This window comes from Pseudorasbora parva, chromosome 1 (genome assembly GCF_024679245.1).
Source record: "Pseudorasbora parva isolate DD20220531a chromosome 1, ASM2467924v1, whole genome shotgun sequence".
In the NCBI taxonomy this organism is placed as follows: domain Eukaryota; kingdom Metazoa; phylum Chordata; class Actinopteri; order Cypriniformes; family Gobionidae; genus Pseudorasbora; species Pseudorasbora parva.
In genome coordinates this window covers 1,252,373-1,271,192 of record NC_090172.1, presented here as the reverse complement: position 1 = coordinate 1,271,192, position 18,820 = coordinate 1,252,373, and the positions used below count along the sequence as shown (strand labels likewise).

At 40.3% G+C, this 18,820-nt stretch overlaps 1 protein-coding gene across 1 annotated transcript in view; it reads left to right on the top strand.

Moving 5' to 3' along the window:
- The first annotated feature begins 802 nt into the window (after positions 1-802).
- Positions 803-18,820, top strand: part of pde5ab (phosphodiesterase 5A, cGMP-specific, b) — a 74,208-nt gene continuing 56,190 nt past the window's right edge. The window contains exon 1 of the mRNA XM_067451150.1: positions 803-984. Within this exon, the coding sequence (XP_067307251.1) occupies positions 980-984 (5 nt within the window). The 5' untranslated portion in view covers positions 803-979. The remainder of the gene's footprint in view (positions 985-18,820) is intronic.

Sequence of the window (18,820 nt, the reverse complement as noted above, 5' to 3'; positions counted from 1 at the left end):
TATAAAAGGAGTATACTAATAGCACAGTTGAATGCATTTATTTTTTGTAAGAGATATCACAAATTTTGTGCATAAATTAAAAAGTTATGTGTATAAATGTACCAATATATATTAAACCATGCCATGGAAAATGAATGACACTGGCCAAATCAGGTGTTGTCTCTGAGTAATGAGGAGGCTGTAGATCTGCTGCTCTCCTGAGACCAGGTTTCTGGATGTTTACCAGGGCTGTGCGGCCCCAGAGTCTAGTTACCTGGATTTGTTAAACTCAGTGGCACGAGTTGTTCCTTGTTGGTTCCCTGTTGCTTCATATTAACAATCCTTTGAGAGCACTTAATGACTGGGTATGTTTTTGTGTCCTGGACAAGTGAACCTGAAACCCTTTCCTTGCCATATTTCACCTGTGTGTGATGGCATAAGACAAACAGAGAGACATACACAAAACCGCAATAGCTTTAATAAACACATTAAATCAATGCCAGTGATTCTCTCAAACACAGGCTGGTAACATTCACACAAACACACCTGAAGGTGATCGGTTATATCAGATATCTGGGGTGGATTGGGATGAGAGAGAGAGAGAGAGAGAGAGAGAGAGAGAGAGAGAGAGAGAGAGAGAGAGAGAGAGAGAGAGAGAGAGAGAGAGAGAGAGAGAGAGAGAGAGAGAGAGAGAGAGAGAGAGAGAGAGAGAGAGAGAGAGAGAGAGAGAGGAGAGAGAGAGAGAGATAAAGAGAGAGAGAGAATGAGGGAGGGAGCGAGAGAGAGAGAGAGCGGGAAGGGAAAGTTTCTTCGGGTATAACAGCAAGGGAGTAATGTAATGTCCAGTAAGCGCTCCATTCACTCCAACCCCAAAAAAGGACATAAATAAAAGCTCCTCTACTAGAAGCCTCTGTCAAGGAGAGAAAGTTGGAAGAGGAGAAAGAGCAGAGTGAGGAAAAGATACAGTTTTCACTGGAGATATTTCATCTGAAGACTCAACATGGGGTGAGTTGAAAATGCGTGATTGTATTGACCTAATGTTGAGTCATGTTTACGTTAATTTGAGAAATATATCAGTATGGAGGAGGTTCCAGCACCATGAGGTGATTGATACACCTCTTGACGTGTGTGTGTGTGTGTGTGTGTGTGTGTGTGTGTGTGTGTGTGTGTGTGTGTGTGTGTGTGTGTGTGTGTGTGTGTGTGTGTGTGTGTGTGTGTGTGCTGATACTCTCTTATAGTTCACCAGGCCTTCTGTCAGAGCTGTAGATAAAAAACAAATATATTCTGTTTGTGATTTTCGTAGCATCATTATGAAGGATATAACACTGTCAATGGGACTTTTTGTCAACACAACCCTTACAGAAATGTATTAAGATTTTTTTTAAAGAATACTTTATGTAGTAAAAGCTGTCAAGTTGATTAATCACATCTAACATAAAAGTTTTTGTTTATATATACAAACCCATTTCCAAAAAAGTTGGGACACTGTACAAATTGTGAATAAAAACAGAATGCAATGATGTGGAAGTTTCAAATTTCAATATTTTATTCAGAATACAACATAGATGACATATCAAATGTTTAAACTGAGAAAATGTATAATTTTAAGGGGAAAAAAAATGTCATGGCATCAACACATCTCAGTAAAGTTGTGCCGTGGCCATGTTTCCCCCTGTGTGTCATCCCCTCTTCTTTTTATATCAGTCTGCAAACGTCTGGGGACTGAGGAGACGAGCTGCTCAAGTTTAGGAATAGGAATGTTGTCCCATTCTTGTCTAATACAGGCTTCTAGCTGCTCAACTGTCTCAGGTCTTCTTTATCGCATCTTCCTCTTTATGATGCGCCAAATGTTTTCTAATGGTGAAAGATCTGGACTGCAGGCTGGCCATTTCAGTGCCGGATCCTTCTTCTACGCAGCCATGATGTTGTAATTGATGCAGTGTGTGCTCTGGCATCGTCATGTTGGAGAATGCAAGGTCTTCCCTGAAAGAGACGACGTCTGGATGGAGCAGATATTGCTCTAGAACTTGGATAGACCGTTCAGCATTGATGGCCTTTCCAGATGTGTAATGCCACACACACTCATGAACCCCAGACCATCAGAGATCAGCTTCTGGACTGAGCGCTGAGAACAGCTTGGGTTGTCCTTGTCCTCTTTAGTCCAGATGACATGGCGTCCCAGTTTTCCAAAAAAAACTTCAAATTTTAAATTTGGTCTGACCCCAGAACAGTTTTCCACTTTGCCACAGTCCATTTTAAATGAGCCTTGGCCCAGAGCAAACACCTGCGCTTCTGGATCATGTTTAGATATGGCTTCTTCTTTGACCTGTAGAGTTTTAGCCGGCGACGGCGAATGGCGCGGTGGATTGTGTTCACCAATGTTTTCAGGAAGTATTCCTGAGCCCATGTTGTGATGTCCATTACAGTAGCATTCCTGTGTGTGATGCAGTGCCGTCTAAGGGCTGAAGATCACGGCCATCCAGTTTGGTTTTGACCCTTGACCCTTACGCTCAGAGATTGTTCCAGATTCTCTGAATCTTTTGGATGATATTATGCGCTGTAGATGATGATAACTTCAAACTCTTTGCAGTGTTCCTCAGAGAAACTCCTTTCTGATATCGCTCCGCTCTTGTCCGCCGCAGCATTGGGGGAATTGGTGATCCTCTGCCCATCTTGCCTTCTGAGAGACACTGCCACTCTGAGTGGCTCTTTTTATACCCAATCATGTTGCCAATTGACCTAATAAGTTGCACATTGGTCCTCCAGCTGTTCCTTATATGTACATTTAACTTCTCCGGCCTCTTATTGCTACCTGTCCCAAATTTTTTGGAATGTATAGCTCTCATGAAATCCAAAATGAGCCAATATTTGGCATGACATTTCAAAATGTCTCACTTTCAACTTTTGATATGTTATCTATATTCTATAGTGAATAAAAATATAAGTTTATGAGATTTGTAAATTACATTACTTTTTTTATTCACAATTTGTACAGTGTCCCAACTTTTTTTGGAATTGGGTTTGTATGTGTGTGTGTATATACACTCACATCCATACACGCACGCACGCACGCACGCACACACACACACGCACACACACACACACACACACACAAACACACACACACACACTTTTAAGAATACTTTGTGTAGTAAGTAGTGCTGTCAAATCGATTGATCACATCCAAAATATTTGTTTACATAATATGTGTGTAATAATTCTGTATAATTATTATGTATAAAAACACATGAATGTATATTTTTGAGAAATTGAGAATTGTATTTTATATAAAAAATATTTATATTCATATATAATATAGATGTATATAAACACATGCAAATACTTCTGTAATATATATATATATTTGTCTAACTTTCTTAAAGTTACTTTGTTACTAAGTTACTTTGAAAAGTAATGCATTACAATATTGCGTTAATCCCTTAAAAAGTAACTAATTAAGTTACACAGTTACTTTTAAAGAAATTAAATGTGTTGCGTTACTTTTGCATTACTTTTTCTCACCCATTGTTTTTATAACAAAAAAGTTATATTTTTATCCAAATGTAAAGACCTTTAGGTCCAAATTTAAATAAACTTTAGGTCGGGGTAAAAATGCTAATTCATGCATGTACAGTAGAGGCAGTTTAAAGAAAGCAGTTTAAGACTTTATTTAACAAAACTCAAGACTAGAAACAAGAACAAAACAACCACAGCAAATGTGATGAGAACTGACAATTAACTGAAAGAAACTTAAACAAACAAACCAATCAATGAACTGAATCACAGGTGTAAATGATAATAAAACAATAAGTAACCAAGGAAACAAACTCAAACACAGGAAACAGAATTAAACATGAGCCAAGCCCTGATTATCCCTTACATACTTGAAAGTATACTTCTAAGTTTTCTTTGAGTAGGCTCAACTTCCTACTTACAGTTTACTCTTTATATATTATTTTTGCTCTTTAAGTATACTATTATGTTCCTATTTAGGCATTAATTTTTATTCTTAAAGCGAACATTTAATTCTAGCTTCATGCATTAATTTTTATCAACACTTGAATGTGGGTAAGTTTCATTAACAAATGCAACATTTTGTATAAAAAACGGAGAAAATCAAAGACAAGATTTGATTTATATGCTGTGTCATGTTTGATGCTCATGTTATTTTACATGTGCGTCAGTAATGCTTCTATCACGTTTCTTCTTCTTCATTCTCGTCTTATGCTGTGAGCAGTTATGTGGTTTGAATTTTTTTGCTCTTATTATCACATATTTGCCCATATATTTCACTAACAGTGTTTTTGTTTGTCAAACCCTCACAGTGATTTAAGACAATGGGACTCATGCATTAATAATTGCATGGATTATTTCATATTTATATACACAGGAGAACTTCTCTTAATCCTTAAATGTGTACATCAGGTCTTTATCAACCATGGATGTTCATTACTCTCCCACTCATTAGTTTTTAAAAGATAGATATTTTTTAATATAAAAGAATGTCTGTTTTCCCATTAATTGTTTATAATGAAAACTGTATAGGGTCACTAGCAAACTGAAACGTTCGATGACTCAATTAGTGCAGTTCACCTTTATTCCTCAAGGTGGCGATGTCTGAGACACAATAATAAAGTGAAGTTTCACTCACAGTCACAGCAGGCAGTAAACAAAAAAACAGGAAATATGATCAGCCAAACTCAGTGAAGTTCTGAGAGCAGTCGAATATGAGTGTCACTGATGGTGGATCTGCTGAAGAAGCTGTCAGAGATCAGAATATTGATTATGAAAATGCTGAAGATGATAGTTTTGAGGATATGATTGAGATGGTGAATATGAGCAGACGCTGAATGCGCTGGGAAATGAGTTCTGATGAGTCTGATCAGCTCAAACTGAACCCTGAACAGGCAAGCTCTGGTACAATCCTCGAGCAATGCCGAGTGAGTCCCTGAAAACCAGTTCTAGCAGAAAGACCATATGGAGTATAATAACATTGCAAGTGTATTAGCAGACCAGCAAGTATTGTTATTAGAGGTTCTTTGGCGTAGCCCTCGTCTCGAGCGTAACGGACTCTGCATTTCCTGCCGACCGACCTGGTGGTGGTGGGGAGGATAGAGGTAATGTTGGCATCAGCATCTGTGAACTCAGACATGTTTAATTACAGATCTTTTACACTCTGAGAATTATGACTTGATTGAATAGGTCTGAATGTGATAAGTGATGTAACATTGAATCATCCTGGCAGAACGCATAAGCTTCATTTCAAACACAATAAACACAGTTCATAAAGACTTCTCATTAGCCAGCTGTAAATACAATTAACATAATCTAATATAATATAATGTAAATTAATGGATTGAATAGTACTAATTATCTCTTCATCACGGCACCTGTTAGTGGGTGGAATATATTAGGCAGCAAGAGCAGAGCATCTCCAAAATGTCAGAATACACAGAGCATCTCAGTTTGTTGCGTATGGGGTGGCATAGGGTGACCTCTGACCCCTGACCCCGCCGAAAGCACCAACAGTGGCACGTGAGCATCAGAACTGGACCACGGAGCAATGGAAGAAGGTGGCCTGGTCTGAGGAATCACGTGTTCTTTTACATCACGTGGATGGCCGGGTGTGTGTGTGTGTGTGTGGCTTACCTGGGGAACACACGACCCCAGGATGCACTATGGGAAGAAGGCGAGCCGGCGGAGGCAGTGTGATGCTTTGGCCAATGTTCTGCTGGGAAACCTTGGGTCCTCCATCCATGTGGATGTTACTTTGACACGCTCCACCTACCTAAGCATTGCTGAGACCATGTTCAGCCTTTGATGGAAACGGTATTCTGGTGGCTGTGGCTCTTCCAGCAGGATAATGCTCCTGACACAAAGCACAAATGCTTTAGGAATGGTTTGAGGAGCACAACAACCAGTTTGAGGCGTCGACTCGGCCTCCAGATTCCCCAGATCTCAATCCAATCGAGCATCTGTGGGATGAGCTGAACAAACAAGTCCGATCCACCTCGTAACTTACAGGACTTAAAGGATCTGCTGCTAACATTTTTCTGCCAGATACCACAACACACCTTCAGGGGTCTAGAGGAGTCCATGCCTCGACGGGTCAGGGGGACCAACACGATATTAGGAAGGTGGTCATAATGTTACTGATGCCTGATCGGTGTATAATATTGTGTTAAAATGAAATATAAGAGACATTTTTTATGGTTTCGGTTAATCATACATGTTTTCTTTTTTTTCTTCTTCTACTTTTTCTTCTTTCTTTTTTAGAATACATTAAGTGCAAAAGTTTTTGGTAAATCATGATTTTTTCGTGAAAAAAGTTCATACGCAGATCCATTAGACCCAATGGCCCTCATTTATCAATCTTGCGTAGAAACGGGCGTATATGTTGGCGTAAGATTATGCTTACACTCCTCTCATCGCCTGATTTATGAAGCTGTGCGCACCTCTGCAATTCAGTTGTACGCAATACTTGCCCTTGATAAATCCCGCGGGTGAAAACGATCGTCATTAGAATAACACGCCCCTATATATTAAAGTCTCCGCCTCCCCCACCCCCTTATTTTACGCCATGGACAAACAGAAGACGGCAAAGAAGCAAAACTTCTCCGACGTGGAGATCGGGCGCACTCAATCATCTCACTAGTCCACTAGTCAGGGCACTGATTAGAACAGTGGTTTTCAAACCTGTCCTGGAGGACCCCCAGCCCTGCACATTTTGTATGTCTCCTTCATCTAACACACCTGATTCAACTCATGAGCTCATTAGTAGAGACTGCAAGACCTGAAGTGGGTGTGCCAAATATGGGAGACATATAAAATGCGCAGGGCTGGGGGTCCTCCAGGACAGGTTTGAAAACCACTGGATTAGGACATAAGTCAACGGGCTGACTCCCTGATCAGTGCCCTGACTAGTGGGATGATTGAGACGCGCCCATCGAGACCATCACCAGGGAAGTAGGAAATAACAAAATTGTTTTATTTGGGAGTTTAAAGAGTGGGATTAAAGGCACCCACAAAAACAAAATATGGACCCAAATTACGAGTACTGTTAATAGTGGTAGGGTTATGAAACACTCCAGCAGTTTAAATAGCTGTTTGGATGAGAAATTACCATCACAATGCATTATTTTACAGAACATGTTTTGAAACCATTAGCATTTAATTTCGTATCACGGCACATGTACTGGGGTGTACGATATGGTGATGATGTGATGTGGAGGACCATTCATTAATTGCATGACAATTTATTATTATACATGTAATAATATTTATAATTCATTATTATTATGAAAAACTATAATTTAAAAGAAGAAGACTGTCATTTTTATTCTGAATATTCTCAGTCCCAGTCCGTGTGCAGCTGCCGGGCCTAACCCTGAACCGTCAGGTAAAGCACACTGGAGGAATACAGGCCTACAAATCAAACGCTTTGGTAAAGTCACACAAACTAAACATTGAAGTTCATGTCGCGCAAAAATAAACACCAAAGTTTATAATTGCTGTGCTGTTGTTGCATATGCAGCATATCTTTGTCAGTGTGTTTTGTGGTGTTAGGAATTGTTTTTCTGCGCATTTTCGCACTAACTTAAACGTGTGTACACCCTGAACTGTGTGTGTGTGTGTGTGTGTGTGTGTGTGTGTGTGTGTGTGTGTGTGTGTGTGTGTGTGTGTGTGTGTGTGTGTGTGTGTGTGTGTGTGTGTGTGTGTGTGATGGGTAGGTTTAGGGGCAGGGGCAGTGTAAGGGGGATAGGATGTACAGTTTGTACAGTATGAAATCCCCAGAAATGGAAAGTCCCCATAAAACATGGAAACACGGCATGTGCGTGTGTGTGTGTGTGTGTGTGTGTGTGTGTGTGTGTGTGTGTGTGTGTGTGTGTGTGTGTGTGTGTGTGTGTGTGTGTGTGTGTGTGTGTGTGTGTGTGTGTGTATGTGTGTGTGTGTGTGTGTGTGTGTGTGTGTGTGTGTGTGTGTGTGTGTGTACGTACTCCTGAGCTGGCGTAGGATTGGAGCGTGCCGTACGCCAACGTCCATATTGATAAATCTCAAAGTCACCGTGGGTTTGGGTGTACGCTGAAAATTTGTTGTACACACTTTTTTCATAAATAAGGGCCAATGTCTCGTTTTGTATCAATTTCCCTCAAAACAACAACAACAGCAGCAAACAACAAAAGCCACAGCCCTGCCCTGTCCTCACTGTGGAAGATCTGGGTCATGGGTAAGTTTAACAAAAAATCAAACTTCTGTCCCAGTCGGCTAAACATGTTTAGAAGTGAACATCCGTCTTCACCAACATCACTTACCTTTTATTAAGTCTATATTTAAGCATGTTCTTACAAACCTGATGCTGTAAATTTGCCTGTTGGAAATTAAAAGTAGTTTAAATTTTGTTTTTGTTTTTCTGTTTTATCATAGGACAGTTCTTGCCATAAAATCGGTCATAGTTACGCATGTCTGTGCTGTTCTTGATAAGATATTAAACTCTAAGGTTTGTTTAGCTAATTGGGAAAGTGTGTTTATGCGAAGGCATGCAGCCAGCGGCGTTAAAGGAACAGTATCTGCCATGCATCTGCACTCACTCTAGACGTTATCACAAGTTAGTGATTTGCAAGTATTGTAAGTTGTTTTAATCAAACCCAACCGTTGGGTTTAAAATGTAATTTACCAATTTAAACCCAGAATTTTTGAATGCTTATTTTTTTTTTTTTTTTAGACAAGCTAGATGCATAATTTGCATTTCCAACGGCCCATATAAATGCATGCGTCATGTACAGTAGCAGACCCATTATTTGCTTTGAGTCCTCTAAACACACTCTGAAGTTACCATAGACAAAACTGTCAGAAACCGAAGATCCTGCAGTTCACAGATCCCTTCAGAGGAAATCCAGTTTCCTCTGTTAGTATTTGGAGTTCCCCTTGTGGTATGGTGGGTGTTTAAGAATTGCATTTTTTTTATTCTGAGTACTTGTATAAGTCACGGATTCCCACAGGACATCGAGCTGCAGAGCCAAGTTCTCATTGTGTTGATCTTAAATTTCCATTTCAAGGCAAGAGTTATTCCAAAGGCCTCTTACTAAAAATAAACCCACGGAGGGATGAGCAAACGCTTCGCTGAGAACAGATTTGTTGATGGAAGCCAGAAAATGATTGAATTCTGAACTTCCAAATATTTGTCTTTAATATGAATTGTGTGCGGTATTAATGCATCTTTGTCTGGATTTCGGCTTCTCTGAGATCTGGAAAAAGTCATGTTAATAATATTTTCCCTGTTAAACCATGGCCTTTGGGCAGCTGCGTTATGGGCAAGCCAAGTTTGAGTCCTGGCTTAAGTCTTGTTCCCCCTCTATATTAAAAATGAATCGATATTATACCCCAAATTAAGCACTTTAAAACTTATGCACTCTGTACTCAACAGTGTAGTGTATAAACTTTATAAGGATATTTAGTCGTTCACCATCAGAGTCTGAACCCCGATGTCGAGTGCATGACGTGTCCAACATTCCTCACTTTGCTTTATCTGTTAATTAAGGCGTCATCCGGGTATTCTGGTAACACTTGAAAAATCACTTTAGACATACTACTAACTTTATAAGTAACTTTGCATCTACATGTCAACTAGCAGTCATTGGAGTATAGACTGTCTAATTAATATTAAATTCAAGGGTACATCTAACCATACATCTCAGGGGTAAAAAAAAAAAAAAAAAACTTGTATCTATTAAACATCTGTATTTTTTAACTTTTTGATATTGTTTCCACTATATTGGCAACAGTGTTCTGACGCCTGCCTCTACACACACACGAGCTTCCCATTGTTAATCCGTAGGGTTTAATCTGGAGTCGGCCCACCCTCTCTAACAGCTCCAGCTCTTCTGGGAAGGCTTTCCTCAAGGTTTAGGAGTGTGTTTATGGGGATTTTTGCCCATTCTTCTAGAAGCTCATTTGTGAGGTCAGGCACTGATGTTGGACGAGAAGGCCTGGCTCTCAGTCTCCGCTCTAATTCATCCCAAAGCTGTTCTATCGGGTTGAGCTCCGGACTCTGTGCAGGCCAGTCCAGTTCCTCCACACCAAACTCCTCATCCATGTCTTTATGGAGCGACGCTTTGTGCACTGGAGCGCAGTCATGCTGGGACAGGAAGGGGCCGTCCACAAACTGATCCCACAAAGTTAGGAGCATGAAATTGTCCAAAATGTCTTGGTGAGGCATTAAGAGTTCCTTTCACTGGAACTATGGGGCTAAGCCCTGAAAAACAACCCCACCCCATAATCCCCCCTCCACCAAACTTTACACTTGGCACAATGCAGTCAGGCAAGTCCCGTTCTCCTGGCGACGGCCAAACCCAGACTCATCAATGTGATTGTCAGACTGAAGCGTGATTGGTCGCTCAGAGAACACGTCTCATTTACATTTACATTTAATCATTTAGCAGACGCTTTTATCCAAAGCGACTTACAAAAAAGGGGAGAGCAATAGAAGCAACGAAACAGACAAGGCCAACAACCTGTAAGAGCTGTAAGAAATCTCAATTAATTAGCACAGTACACAACTTTTCTTTTTTTTTCTTTTTTTTTATATAGCCAGCTACAACAAATACTCACGTACGGAAAATACAGAACACTGGATTTTGATAGCTATGATAACAACCCATTAGGACTAAGGCTGATGCCCCAACTGTTGTCGTTAATGCGGATTCAGTGGCCCAATGGGTTGGTTTTGTATGGCATTCTAGCTAAACGCGCAGCAATAGAGTCTCACTGCTCTAGAGTCCAGTGGCGGCTGCTTCACTCCACTGCATCCCACGCTTTGCATTGCTCTTGGTGATGTAAGGCTTGGATGAGCTGCTCGGCCATGGAAACCCATTCCATGAAGCGCTCTCCGCTGTTCTTGAGCTCATCTGAAGGCCACAGAAGTCTGGAGGTCTGGAGCTGTTCTGCGCACTGTGACCCTCAGCATGCACTGACCCCGCTCTGGGATTTAACACTTCGTGGCTGAGTTGCTGTTGTTACCAATTGCTTCCACTTTGTTATAATCCCAACAGTTGAGCGTGGAATATTTAGTAGTGAGGAAATTTCAACACTTCCCAACACTTTTCGCAATATAGTGTATATTTTAACATAAATTTTAATTAGTTCAAAAGGTGGCATTTTTTTCCCATTATATTTGACTTCATGAATATAGTAATGGGCAATTATAATAATTAAATCAAATATAAACAAAAGATTTTTGTCACCATCATATGAAAAACATTTTAGCATTACATCAACTTCTCAGAAGTTAACAAGAATCATAGCTTTTCTTATTAAGTAATTATCGAGTTCCTTCCAAATCATTTGGGTTTTGGGACACTTCCAAAATAAGTGATTGATTGTCTTCCATGTTCCCTTTAAAACACTGTAACACTATTGACTTGACTGAGTGAACTTGAAATGATATAAAACCTCCTTCACTTCAATTGTGATGCAATATTTATGAGGTGTCATCCAAATTTTACTTAAATCAAGATGTTTAAAAAAAAAAGAGATTCCAGTGAGTAATAACAGCAAGTCTAGTTTTATATGGAAGAAGGGAACGCAAGAAAATATTATTACATCCAGAACTTGTCCTGAAACTTAATACAAGAAGTAAATTCTTCAACTGTATGAAAATAAGTATTATTACATTCTAATAGCCATTCTAATTGCATGAAAAACCAAACAATTTTGTATAAGATCAACTGAAAAGTTATAAATATGAACAAATTCAGTATAATGGTATAAAACACCATCCTTTTTGGTCAACTGTTTAACCCAAATAAATCTCTTTTTAAACCGGTTCTTAAAAATATTGATTTGTTTCTAACTACAAAAGTTATTTATTCTAAAGTGATCTATCCAAATAAAATGTAACCACTTTTTCTATTTGGTATTTTTACATTAATGAAACTATTTATACTACAAAACGGCATTGAATAGTGCATAAGCCAATCGGGACGCATGTAATCTCATTAATGATGGATTGTCACTTGGTTAGTCCTCAGAGTTGATGTGTGTGAAGCAGGAGAAATGGGCAAGCTTAAGGATTTGAGCGAGTTTGGCCAGATTGTGACGGCTAGACGACTGGGTCAGAGCATCTCCAAAACTGCAGCTCTTGTGGGCTGTTCCCGGTCTGCAGTGGTCAGTATCTATCAAAAGTGCTCCAAGGAAGGACCAGTGGAGAACCGGCCACAGGGTCATGGGCGGCCAAGGCTCATTGATGCACGTGGAGCGAAGGCTGGCCCGTGGGGTCCGGTCAAACAGACGAGCTACTGGAGCTCAAACTGCTCCAGAAGTTAATGCTGGTTCTGATAGAAAGCTGTCAGAATACACAGAGCAGCTCAGTTTGAGGCGTATGGACCAGTCAGGGTGCCCATGCTGACCTATATCTGACTCACTGCTGCCCTCTGGCGTCCGGTAGAGTTTAGAAAGCATTTATACTGCGAGACTCAGCAGATCGCACAGAAAATGAAATATACCCGGCCCTTTAAGGGAGATCATCAACTTAAATTCCTTCAAATGTATTGTAACATAATACTGAACACTTGAAATATCTTGCATTCTTGTCCATTTCCATTTCACAGTTTTTAAGATCAGCCTAATTCACACTTAGCAGGTCATTCCACAAGCTCAAAGGTTTATCTTCTTATCTGAAGTAATAAAGCAAGAAAATAACACGCTGTCTCAGTGAATCTTCTCTTATCTCTCTTCACACACATTCTGTCTGGCATCCACTCCCTATTTGTCAACCAGGCCCGACCTCAGCAAAGCCCTCAATCTGGCTCATCACACACTCCAGCCACTGCAGAGAATGAACTTGTGACATCTTGTATTGATGACATTTATTCATATTTTCTTCTCCATCTGGCATATTATGAAGGTCACTTTCAATATTTTGGTGATTTTTCAAAAGCTCATCCCACTCGAGTGAATTTTTCCACATTTCGATCTCCTCAGAAATGACTAATGGTGCTCAAGTCATGTCATTAAAAAGATTATATTTACGAGTTGAGTGCACATCAACGGCACCACAACGTCGTAAATGTGTGTGGGAAGCTGGGGATTTTCTTTAAGCCCCGATCTGTTCGAGTTTTGAGGAGTCGGAGAGAAACTTACAGGTGTTTGGGCTTTAAAATAAGATAAAGTCTGCACACACTCGTAGAAAAAAAGGTTTTTTTGCTATAATTTTTGTGTTTTTTGTGTTTGTTTTATGCTAAAAAGGTTCTATAATGACAAAAAAAGAACCGTTTTTGTCACAAAGGCTCTTTAGGCTATTATTCATTCATATATATAACATTATTCTGCAACATTTTGTAGTTGTAATTAAATTATTGTTTATTAATCTGTCACAGTAACTTAATATCACATTTTATTCATACTGATTTTTGGAGGAGAAAAACTGAAATGACGCTCTTCGTGTGATATTGATTAACGACATAAAATGATATAAATATATACATTTTCTAACCCCCATATCTTGAATTTTGTGACCATTCACATGCATTCATAAATGCATTTGATACACTGAATAATGCAGTGAAATCTTTGTCAATGATATGAAATATTTAATTTGGAAAGGACAAAACGAATGATAATGAATGAACCCCTAAAAGGTTCCATATAGAACCTTTTTCCTGGTTACCCCTAAAGGGTTCTATATAGAACCTTTTCTTCTAAGAGTGCAGAATATAATAGCGTTGTAATATAACATGTAATGATAAAGTTTACAGTAGATTCATAATTTAATTAAACACATAAAAAAGCGAAACACACGTTCTTCATTGTCTTGCTGTATTCGTGTTGTTTTGCTGATGTCAAATCCTAACCCAGCTCTAATCCAATCATCAGCTTAATTACTTCAGCTTAATATAGTTTTGTAACGTGTTTGATTACACTTGTACAAACTAAGCTTCTCATCACAACTCAAAACAAGAACAGCATGAAACAACACTCATGGGATATTAGCCTGTATTTGTGTGTGGAGAGAAGCGTGACAAAATCTTGGACACCGCCTGAGGGAAATCAAGAGTGTTTTCACACTCCTTCTTTCCATCGCTGAAAGAACCGCTTGCACAGAGGAATACCTGTACATTATTAGAGGAGAAAACTCTGTCCTTCTATCTTGTCTACAGGGTTTGTTTTTTTTCCGTGACAATATTGAGAAACTTCATTTGCCAGAGGAAATTGCCCTTGAAGGCAGATGAAGGGCACGATTAGGAAAATAATATATTAATAATCTGCATTATTCAACATCAAACCAAAGTTTAAAAAATGGGGTTCACTTAGAGGTAACCCATAACGTTTGGACCGATAAATGTGTTCCAGATATACTCCTATTGTTAGCAAAGACCTACTTTTCACCCTTTTTCACAGCTGTTTAAACTAAGGAGATAGTTATAAATCACAGAGATAATTGGGGATTTGACAAGCATCTTTCATAGAAAATGGATTGGATGTTGAACATATTTCAAGATACAGCACACATACAACTGTTGTTTTCTTTGGTAACAATATAAAGACTCAGTATCCAGAGTAAAGGCTCGTTCACACCAAAGACGATAACTATAAGAATACAGATACGTTCTAAAAATTGATCTAAATGTAAAAGAATAGCAGAGTACACAGCAAAACTAACTGTAGCTCCGCCCCTTTTCAAAAAATTTAGACCTTGTGTAAATCCGCCCATTTCCTAACTATAGATATTGTGTAGCCCCACCTCTTTTCACAATTATATACCTTGTGAAGCTCCGCCCTTTTTCACAATTATATACCTTGTGTAGCTCCGCCCATTTTCACAACTATAGGCCTTGTGTAGCTCCGCCCATTTTCACAACTATAGGCCTTGTGTAGCTCAACCCATTTCCACAACTATAGGCCTTGTGTAGCTCCACCCATTTTCACAACTATAGGCCTTGTGTAGCTCCACCGATTTTCACAACTATAGGCCTTGTGTAGCTCCACCGATTTTCACAACTATAGGCCTCGTGTAGCTCCACCCATTTTCACAACTATAGGCCTTGTGTAGCTCCGCCCATTTTCACAACTATAGGCCTTGTGTAGCTCCGCCCATTTTCACATCTATAGTCCTTGTGTAGCTCCGCCCATTTCCACAACTATAGGCCTTGTGTAGCTCCACCCATTTTCACAACTATAGGCCTTGTGTAGCTCCACCCATTTTCACAACTATAGGCCTTGTGTAGCTCCACCCATTTTCACAACTATAGGCCTTGTGTAGCTCCGCCCATTTTCACAATTATAGGTCTTGTGTAGCTCCACCCATTTTCACAACTATAGGCCTTGTGTAGCTCCACCGATTTTCACAACTATAGGCCTTGTGTAGCTCCACCCATTTTCACAACTATAGGCCTTGTGTAGCTCCGCCCATTTTCACAACTATAGGCATTGTGTAGCTCCACCCATTTTCACAACTATAGGCCTTGTGTAGCTCCGCCCATTTTCACAACTATAGGCCTTGTGTAGCTCCGCCCATTTTCACAACTATAGGCCTTGTGTAGCTCCGCCCATTTTCACAATTATAGGCATTGTGTAGCTCTGCCCATTTTCACAACTATAGGCCTTGTGTAGCTCCGCCCATTTTCACAATTATAGGCCTTGTGTAGCTCCACCCATTTTCACAACTATAGGCCTTGTGTAGCTCCACCCATTTTCACAACTATAGGCCTTGTGTAGCTCCACCCATTTTCACAACTATAGGCCTTGTGTAGCTCCACCGATTTTCACAACTATAGGCCTTGTGTAGCTCCACCCATTTTTTACAACTATAGGCCTTGTGTAGCTCCACCCATTTTCACAACTATAGGCCTTGTGTAGCTCCGCCCATTTTTACAACTATAGGCCTTGTGTAGCTCCGCCCATTTTCACAATTATAGGCCTTGTGTAGCTCCACCCATTTTCATAACTATAGGCCTTGTGTAGCTCCGCCCATTTTCACAACTATAGGCCTTGTGTAGCTCCGCCCATTTTCACAACTATAGGCCTTATGTAGCTCCGCCCATTTTCACAACTATAGGCCTTGTGTAGCTCCGCCCATTTTCACAACTATAGGCCTTGTGTAGCTCCGCCCATTTTCACAACTATAGGCCGTGTGTAGCTCCACCCATTTTCACAACTATAGGCCTTGTGTAGCTCCACCCATTTTCACAACTATAGGCCTTGTGTAGCTCCACCCATTTTAATTTATTTTTTTTGGGAACGATCAGACAGTGCACAATATTGGTGCAAAAATATGTTCCAGTTTATTTACAGCAGCATAATACACCAGTTTAAACATTATTAAAGCTGCTTTTTGCAATGGGCAGAAAACAGCTCGACTCAGACATCCGTCATATATTCATCTCATAACACACCACAATATCAGGGTAAACCCTCCCCTCGCACACTTTCCTTTGTGTTTATTCCAAGTCTTGCTAGACCTTCGTGATATTTACCAGGGAAAGCTCTGTGGTTTGTCAAGCTCAGAAAGAAAGAGTCAACCCCCTGAAAGCCTCCACCACCTCCGACAACACTCGGCCGGAGCTCAGATGGGCTGGGAAGGGTTTGTACCGCAGCAGATTTCTCTCCAGTGCCCTGCTTCTGACCCCCTCACGGTCCTGCAGGAGATGTGATATCCAGGAGGTTTCTGGGCATTCTGGAGGTAAATACGCCTGCAGGTCTTGATGTGCATGTCATGGCATAAACAGTGCATGCATTTATAATAGGAACGTTTAAAGGAATAGTTCACCCAAATGTTAACGTATACGGACAAAAAACCCTGTTTATATTCGTTTATGTTCTGCAGTAAGTGATAGAGGTTTGGAATGACAACTTCATTATTGACTGAACTATCCCTTTAAATCCTCAAGATTTTTCGGTCATGTGTATTTAATCAAAAGGGAAATCGTGGTGCATTCGGTGTGTTTTATGATGTTTAACTTTATCTTTTTAAACTTAAATCAAAGCATTGGAACATTTTGGGATCTAAAGGGATCAATAATAACAGTATTTATGTTTTGTTCTGATAACAATATTTAGAAAATTGGCTCTCCAGGAGAAAATACGCACCATGTAATCTAACTTTTTGTGTTGACTGAAATATAATAAAAATATATTAATAATACTAATAATTTAAATATAAATATTTAAATTAAATAATAAGATAATAACATTAGAACATATGCTCACAAATCTTCCTATTGTAACTCACGTCTTAAATCGAGGATCCGATCTCGGCATGATTTGCAGCCTTCAACTTTTACAGATGTTTCTTTCAACTCTAAAACACACAAAAAAGTGTTTTTGTGTGCTGGGACTTTTATTTTAAAGCATATTTTCTGTTCCTTTTGTTCTGGTTAGGCCTGTGTTTTGCTAGCCTCTTGCTTTCCTATTTACACTGATCAGACATAACATTATGACCACCTTCCTAATATCGTGTTGGTCCCCCTGACTCATCGAGGCATGGACTCCACTAGACCCCTGAAGGTGTGCTGTGGGATCTAGCACCAAGATGTTAGCAGCAGATCCTTTAAGTCCTGTAAGTTGCAAAGCGGGGCCTCCATGGATCGGACTTGTTTGTTCAGCTCATCCCACAGATGCTCGATTGGATTGCAACACTGCTTAGGTAGGTGGAGCGTGTCAAAGTAACATCCACATGGATGGAGGACCCAAGGTTTCCCAGCAGAACATTAGCCAAAGCATCACACTGCCTCCGCCGGCTCGCCTTCTTCCCATAGTGCATCCTGGGCCCATGTGTTCCCCAGGTAAGCCACACACACACACACACCCGGCCATCCACGTGATGTAGAAGAACACGTGATTCCTCAGACCAGGCCACCTTCTTCCATTGCTCCGTGGTCCAGTTCTGATGCTCACGTGCCACTGTTGGTGCTTTCGGCAGGTCAGAGTTCACCCTATGCCGCCCCATACGCCTCAAACTGAGCTGCTCTGTGTATTCTGACAGCTTTCTATCAGAACCAGCATTAACTTCTGGAGCAGTTTGAGCTCCAGTAGCTCGTCTGTTTGATCGGACCCCACGGGCCAGCCTTCGCTCCCCACGGTCATCAATGAGCCTTGGCCGCCCATGACCCTGTGGCCGGTTCTCCACTGGTCCTTCCTTGGAGCACTTTTGATAGATACTGACCACTGCAGACCGGGAACAGCCCACAAGAGCTGCAGTTTTGGAGATGCTCTGACCCCGTCGTCTAGCCGTCACAATCTGGCCAAACTCGCTCAAATCCTTACGCTTGGCCATTTCTCCTGCTTCACACACATCGACTCTGAGGACAAAATGTTCACTTGCTGCCTAATATATCCCACCCCTTAACAGGAGCCGTGATGAAGAGATCATCAGTGCTATTCACGTCACCTCTCATGAAAAAAAAAAAAAAAAATCTTGTTTCTTGTTTCCGTCCCAAACAGAAATAAGATTATTTTTCTCACCCCATTGGCTGATCATTTTGCCTGTTTTAAGCAAAAACTCATTTTGATATTTTTCCCCAGAAAACAAAAATAAATTTCTTATGTAATTTTACTTTATAATATTAAAAATTTAGATATTTGGACTGTAAAAAGAAGAGCATTTTTTGCAGTGTTCTCTCTTTAGGCCTCGAACCATCATTGTTTTAAGAGGTTCAACCCCACTCTCTCCGTCCCCATTACACCAGATGTTAATAAATGGTTTTACTGCCATATTTGTCTTGTTGAGCAAACTAAGCACTCCAAATTGTTTCCACTGGGACGTCTCTCCATCCGAAGCGCTCCTCCACGCCACCGACTGCAGGGTTTACAATAGCGGCTGAGCTGTTTAATGTAGTGCAGGGAATTA